This window comes from Sprattus sprattus, assembly GCF_963457725.1.
Source record: "Sprattus sprattus genome assembly, chromosome: 5".
Lineage (NCBI taxonomy): Eukaryota > Metazoa > Chordata > Actinopteri > Clupeiformes > Clupeidae > Sprattus > Sprattus sprattus.
The window spans coordinates 4,987,686-4,995,930 of record NC_137924.1 but is presented as its reverse complement, the minus strand read 5'-3'; the positions used below and the strand labels follow the sequence as shown (position 1 = coordinate 4,995,930).

General features: G+C 44.1%; 1 protein-coding gene across 1 annotated transcript; it reads left to right on the top strand.

Moving 5' to 3' along the window:
* Positions 1-680: 680 nt before the first annotated feature.
* LOC308365839 (zinc-binding protein A33-like) lies at positions 681-7,797 on the top strand (the record flags this gene model as incomplete). Its single annotated transcript, XM_080839442.1, has 7 exons — positions 681-1,070; positions 1,449-1,544; positions 1,757-1,994; positions 2,967-3,113; positions 4,092-4,326; positions 7,362-7,641; positions 7,753-7,797. The coding sequence occupies 7 exons, from the start codon at positions 681-683 to the stop codon at positions 7,795-7,797; spliced, it is 1,431 nt and encodes a 476-aa protein (XP_080695568.1).
* Between the last annotated feature and the right edge of the window lie 448 nt (positions 7,798-8,245).

Genomic DNA, 8,245 nt, shown 5'->3' with positions numbered 1-8,245 from the left:
CACATTCACACAAACAGATATTTAAATAAAATAGATGATAACACTGGTAACACATTACAGGAACCGCAATAAAACGAATGGCATGATGTTATGGCAGGTGCCATGTCCTGTCACATAGTATGCTTATAATGGCCTATGAATTATTGTGTGTGTCGTGTTCCTACACATTACTGCCAATAGGTGGAGCCACCAAATCGTCAGTTGAACCCAGGAGAAACTTCCCGCTCTGCTCAAAGGAGTATCTCTCGTTTAATGTTACCAGAAATCATAAATAACGGGCATTGGATATAACAGAGTTAAAGTAGACATGGATGACGTCCTCGTTAGAAACAGAAATGGCAGTGAAAGGTTTGTGGTTTAGGGTGAATTCCAATTCAGAATGGTCAAACTAACACTGAAAGCGTGGCTGTGTTGACTTAGCCTGCCTAAGTTATCCTAACTTGTTAGCTTGCTTACCTTGTTTAGTAAATTATAATTACAGAGGAATCCCCGAAGTGTTCAAATATTCTTCCTGCTGTAAAGTAGATTTGAAAACTTATGTAGCGTTATTCCTTTGACTGACTTACAGCCCTGAGACTGATTTTCCCCACAGTCAATAGTTTAAGGACGTTTGATAGCTAGCTAACCTGAAGCATCTGAAGTTAACGCTAGGTAAAGTTATCTAAATTACATTACATAAAATGGCATTCAAACGGCCATTTCGGTCGGAGGATTTGAGCTGCCCGGTATGCCAGGACATCTTTACGAATCCTGTGATCTTGACGTGCTCGCATAGTGTATGTAAAGACTGCTTAACTAAGTCTTGGGAAGTTAAAGGAATAAAAGAATGTCCGCTGTGCAGAAAAAGGTTGCCCGACGACACACCCCTTCTTAACCTTATTTTGAAGAACCTGTGCGAATCCTTCGTTCAGGAGGAAAATAATCGAACCCTGCTCTGTAGTCAACATAAACGAAAACTTGAACTGTACTGTGTGGAGGATAAGGAACCCGTGTGTGTGGTGTGTAGAGATTTGGAAACGCACCAAAATCACAACTTCAGTCCCATCGGTGAAATAGCTTCCGGCAGTAGGGTGAGTCGTTGTCATGAACTGTTTGCAATATTAACCCAAATCATTCCTGAAATAAATGGGTACATTCACTTATCATTTCTTACTTTTCTACTCATATACATGAGGTATTTACTTACTTTTCTACTCACATACATGGTATTTAAAGCAATTACTCAGTGATCGTAATTTTCTGGAAATATATTGAATTTGAGCTTGTTTAGCTTGCAAGGTATGAGGTATCAATATCAATAATCAACTAACTGCCCTCCATGAAAACACACACGCACGAACGAACGCACACACACACACACACACTCACACACACTCACACACACAGCATCAACTTGTTTGAAACGTGTCTGTTCGGTTCTGTTTAAATAAACTGTATCTATATTTCAGGAGAAAATCATGGCTCAGCTGAAGGGCCAGGAGAACAATCTGGAGGACATTAGTGAACTCAAAGACATCTGTGAGGAAATGTCAGGGCACATTGAGGTGAGTGTTAGTCTGTGTGATGGGGTTATGGGGTGATTTCACTTGAGGTGTGTGTGTGTGTGTGTGTGTGTGTGTGTGTGTGTGTGAGTGTGTGTGTGTGTGTGTGTGTGTATGGTGGTATGTGTGTGTTTGTGTCGGTGTATGTGTGTGTGTGGTGTGTGTGTGTGTGTGTGTGTGTGTGTGTGTGATCTCTGTGACATGTGTTTATCCAGACGCAGTTCCTGAATACAGAGAAGCTGATCAAGGAGGAGTTTGAGAAGCTCCACAAGTTCCTTCGAGACGAAGAGGCGGCCAGGATAGCTGCACTGAGGGAGGAACAGAAGCAGAAGGCTTTCATGATGAAGCTGAAGCTAGACGACGCAAAGAAAGATGTTATAGAGCTGACGAGGCGCATCCGAGATACTGAGGAGGACATGGCTGCCGACGACGCCTCAGTGATGCTGGTGAGGAGTGATCACGTGTTTGACACAAGCTCAAGTGGACGCACTAGACTCAAACACACGTCACACACACACACACACACACACACACACACACACACACACACACACACACACACACACACACACAGTCATGCTGGTGAGGAGTGGTCACGTGTTTGACACAAGCTCAAGTGGACGCACTAGACTCAAACACACGTCACACACACACACACACACACACACACACACACACACACAGTCATGCTGGTGAGGAGTGGTCACGTGTTTGACACAAGCTCAAGTAGACGCTAGACCCAAACGCACGTCACACACACACACATACACACACACACACACACACACACACACACACACACACACACACACACACACACACACTCAGTCATGCTGATGAGGAGTGTTCACGTTTTTGACACAAACTTTACAGAGCCCAGAGCAGGGAAAAAACTCCCTGTTAGTCAGGAAGAAACCTTAAGCAGAATCACGGCACATAAGGGGGGACCCATCTGCTTGAGGTCGACCGAGTGGAGATAGGGAAGGGGGAAGGGGGAGGGTTGTGTGGCAGAAGGGGAAAGGAAACAACAGGGGTTGAACACAGCCAGCATTTTGGTCGCTGGACATAGTATATATACAGACATCCGGTGGTAAATACATGATACAGGCAGGTCCAGTTTAGTGGGTGTACACTGTGCTCATACAGTTACTGTTACAGGGGTAAGGGATGTAGGGACAGAGAAACATTTCAGTGGTGGCAATAATGTATATTGTATATAAACGCTAGCATAGGGTATGGGGTAGGGTAAGAAATAGAAGCTAATGTTTACCCCCTTGTGCTTTCACAGAACTACGAGAAAATAATGGGAAGGTGAGTGTGTGTGTGTGTGTTTGCGTTAGTGAGTGTGTGTGTCTGTGTGTGTGTGTCTGTGTGAGTGATCTGCCTCCTGTCTCTCTCTTTGTGGTTCTGAACCCAAACCCACAGCAGCACTGACTCCTGAATGTTCTTCCAGAGCTGAATACACACTGTGGGTGCTACGGGTGAATTTTGAAGAATTGATTGATGTGGCGAAACACCTGGGCAATATCAAGTACAGTGTGTGGGAGAAGATGCAGGAGATTGTTCAATACAGTGAGTACACATGTCACACACACGTACACACACACACATTCACACACACACACACACACCTGGGTAATGGGAATCTCAGCGTGTGGGAGAAGAGGCAGGACTATATTGTCTACAGTGAGGACACCCCAGACATGACACACACTCAAGTGTAATGTGCAGACACTCACACACACACACACACACACATTCACACACACATTCACACACACATTCACAAACACACACACACACTCCAGCCCAGAGAGAAAGACGTTTATTGCTTCATGTAACCAAAAGTTTGTGGTGTAAAAATGGCCAGATTATGGCTAGACATTTAAATGTGTGTGTATGTGTGTGTGTGTGTGTGTGTGTGTGTGTGTGTGTGTGTGTGTGTGTGTGTGTGTGTTTGGGTAAGTGTGTGTGGGATTGTGTGTGGGTATGTGTGAGTTAACAAATACAACTTTTAAGGGGAAATTTCAAAGTTCTCAGTAAATATATGCATCATGTTTTCAAACTCAAAATTAATCGTTTGAATAATCGTGATTTCAATATTGACCAAAATAATCGTGATTATGATTTTTTTCTCCATAATCGAGCAGCCCTAGTGTGTGTGTGCCCATTCTCCCTCCCTCTCTGCAGGTCCTGTGGTTCTGGACCCCAACACAGCTCACTCAGAACTGTGTGTGTGTGTGTGTGTGTGTGTGTGTGTGTGTGTGTGTGTGTGTGTGTGTGTGTGTGTCTCTGCAGGTCCTGTGGTTCTGGACCCCAACACCGCTCACCCAGAGCTGTGTGTGTGTGTGTGTGTGTGTGTGTGTGTGTGTGTGTGTGTGTGTGTGTGTGTGTGTCTCTGCAGGTCCTGTGGTTCTGGACCCCAACACCGCTCACCCAGAGCTGTGTGTGTGTGTGTGTGTGTGTCTCTGCAGGTCCTGTGGTTCTGGACCCCAACACCGCTCACCCAGAGCTGTGTGTGTGTGTGTGTGTGTGTGTGTGTCTCTGCAGGTCCTGTGGTTCTGGACCCCAACACCGCTCACCCAGAGCTGTGTGTGTCGGCGGACATGAGCAGTGTGGAGCGGACGGAGGAGCCGCAGCCGGTTCCCCCCAACCCGGAGCGCTCCATGCAGCACCTGAGCGTGCTGGGCTCCAAGGGCTTCAGATCCGGGGCACACTGCTGGGACGTGGACGTGCGGAACAAGAGTCACTGGGTCCTGGGCGTCCTCACTGAGTCCTCCCTCTGGTCAAGGTAATTATCGTTAACGAAAACTAACGAAAAAACGAAAACGAGGTGTGATTTCTTTTTGTTGTTGACTGAAATAAAAATAAAAACGAGGCGTTATAAAAAAACGATTACTAACTGAAACTGTATTGTGTCTTTACAAAACTAACTAAAATAAATAAGAATTATAGAGAAAATGTCCTTAGTTTTCGTTTTTGTCAATGTATTTCATAGATGTCAATTTATTTCATCCAAAGCCTAGTAGTCCATTTTCCGCTGTACCACTTTTAAACACGCCCCTCGTCTGCTATCATGCGGCAAAAGTCGGTAGAAAGCGAGAATCCTATTTGGCAGTGACGTGAGGTGTGGCTAGCAGCTGCTAGCTTGTGATGAACTCATGTGAATATGCATGTAGAATATGAACACCATGAGGGTTTCTACCTTTTCCCATAATCAGTTGAAGGAGACTATAATATCAGCTAGATAACAAGCTAATTTCATGCAAATTGAACTCCTCCATTTAAATCATTAAGGTTATTATCGACAAGTGTCTTTAGCTAGCTTATGAGCTAGCGTAGCAACTTCATAACCACAGCAACCAGGAAACACGTCTTTAATAGTTGCAATTTACTGTAAGTTTATTTTCTCAAAATTAGCTCACCAATACAAAGCAGTCTTGGGTTCAAAGTGATCACAACCACTTGTGTGATGTAAAATGGGTTCACATAGACATTAAACAATCCTAAGAGAAATAATGGGAAATCAACGCAAGGGCTTACTCTGATATCAATGTAATGTTAGCGAATAAGGGGTGAGAAGCTTCCCCTTCCCCTTGCTAATATATCGATCGAATTTTCTTCTGTCCCGTCGTTTGTTTGAAGATTACCTTTTAGCTCCGGCATTGGTCTCCCATTATTGATCAATTCACATTTGGATTGTAAGTCCACATTTGAGAAATGTTTTAGCTTAGCTATAGAATCTTCAATTTTCGCTAGAAGAAGAGCAACGGGAGAAAAGGCATATACCCGACCGTTGGGCTCTTGCACGCCCATTTCATTGAGGCAGATTTACTGTTTCCACTCTGTGTTTCTTCACTGCGCTTTTATGTCAGATCAGCAAGACTATAGGTTCTACGCATGTATGGAGCTTTATTCCTATCTTTATTCGTAAGCGTGTTCTTTCAGTTTGCAAGCATGAAACCGTGTGCTCGCACTCAAAAACCTAGTCTTTGCGAGCAAAATGTGCTGAAAATATAGCACGCGGAAAATATGAGTGCGAGCAGGAAATGTGTGCGCGCAACGGTGTATCTGAGTGCGAGCACACAGTTTGAGCGTAAGCACAGCACATTTTGCGTGCAAAGACTGGGTTTTTGAGTGCGAGGGCAGGGTTTCATGCTTGCAAACTGAAAGAACACGCTTACGAATAAAGATAGGAATAAAGCTCCATACGCATGCGCCTAACCCAGTTTGTGAGTGATTGCGCAATCTGAGTTGAGGTGCAGCTCGTCGCTGCCTCACTGTATCGCTGTTTCCTTACTGTTTGAACAGGACATGCGCAAATTCAGCGATTTTGATTATAAAAATGCTCAAAATGATTGGAATCATGCAGGAATTACATTTATAGCACAGATCAGTAGAAAAATATTTATATATGCCTGCCCCGCGGCCCCACTGACCACATGTCCCTGTCATAGATGTCAATGTATTTCATACATAGCCTAGGCCTATATCTATTTAAGTACATGCCCCTAGTCTTGAATCATGGTGGCCAAAGTCGGGAGAAAGCGACAAAGTCCAATTTGGGATTACTTTGATTATGAATGTGACGAAAATAAAATCAAGTGCCTTGCAATGGAAAATGGAAAGATATGTGAAGTATTTATCAAGGGGAAAAATCCCACAAATCTTAAAATGCATCTGAAAAGCTTTCACAAGCACAATACATGCTGTTCACATGTGTCTTTAGTTTATTGGCTATTGCATCTTGTGTAGACTGTTTACATGTTTGTGCCCATATCTACATTTTATTTTCTGTTGTTGATAGTGTTGTGTCCAGTTGACATGTTCTGGTTATAGACACAAATACACTGACTGACACAATTTTTTTAGTTGACGTTTGTGGATGGCTGTTTTTCTAAAAAAGTTATTTTCTAAATACATTTTTAAAAATGGTATGTTTTGTTGAGTTTTTATTACTTATAATTTATTAACGCTTCTATCTACAATTCATTTTGAGCAGATTTTTTTTTTTCAAAGCAAAAATTAAGCTTTCCTGACTTGCCAACGTCTGTTGCATTCCGCGGGAAAGACTAAAACTAAAACTGAAACTAATCAAAACTAAACTCAAACTAAGCATTTTCAAAAAATAAAAAATAAACTAAACTAGCAAATCTGCTTTAACAACTAATAAAAACTAAACTGAAATTGAAAACAAAAAGTCAAAACTAAATCAAAATAAAAACTAATGAAAAATCCAAAACTATAATAACCTTGCCTCTGGTACGCTACTCAATGTGCACGCTCACACACACACACACACACACTCACACTCACTCACACACACACCTGCGCAGACTCACTCAAACACACACACACACACGCACGCACACACACACACACTCACACACTCACACACACACACAGGCGTGCACACACAGGCGTGCACACACACACACACACACACACACACACACTCACTCACACACACACGTGTGCAGACTCACTCACATACACACACACACACACACACACACACACACACACACACATACACATACACATACACACACACACACACACACACACACACACAGGCGTGCACACACACACACACACACACACACACACACACACACACACATACACATACACACAGGCGTGCACACACACACACACACATACACATACACATACTGTACACACAGGCGTGCACACACACACACACACACAATTTGCGCGCTCGCCGCTGAAGATATCCCTCTCTCCCTCCGTCTCTCTCTCTCTCTCTGTCTCTATCTCTCGCCCTCTCTCTCTCTCTCTTCTCTCTCTCTCTCTCAGGTACTCAGGCAACGACGTCTTCTCCTACTGCGGCCTGTGGTACTTGGAGAAGGACCGAGGGGTCTACGTGGCCGGTACCACCCCGCAGCGCGAGACCAGAGTCCGGGTCAAGGACGAGCCCGACTGGATCCGTGTCCAACTGGACCTGGATCGGGGGAAGGTGACGTTCTCCGACCCGGGAAACAAGAAACACCTGCGGACATTCAGGCACAGCTTCGACGAGAGCGTGTTTCCGTACTTCGCTTCTCAATGTGCGCGATCGCCGCTGACGATAGCACCAGTGAAGACCGCAGTCAGTGTGCCGAAGATCAAGTAGACGCACTAGACTCTCACACACACACACACACACACACACACACACACACACTCCATCTCTCGCTCACCGCTGAAGATATCACCAGTGAACACCGCAGTCACCGTTCAGAAGATCAAGTAGAGACACTAGACTCACACACACACACACACAGAAAAGATGTGAAAGCCTGTGAATCTACACAAAGTGAATGTATTTGAATTTCTTTTGGAATTGTTATTTTGTTATGTATGCACTGTAATTGTGATAAATATTATTGGTTTGTTGTTAGTTTTTTCATCAGTTACACAGTGAGGATCTCAGACATGGTTATAAGACGTCCTGTCATAGTTCATTGTTCATGTTCAGGGTGTGCATCTCTCTAACTGTTCTGTTCAGTAATCTCCATGGCAACTACATGGGTCTTCCGTTCTCTTTCTCTAGCCTATGGTGATTGGTCAGTGTCAGGTCAGCCGGTCATGCAGCAGGAAGCTCAGGTTCGGTTCCAGCCAATCAGCTGCTGTCGTGTGGATATGTTTCCTGTGTGTCTGTTTGTTTTGTTAAAGCGCTGACTGACTCAACAGCGCACTAG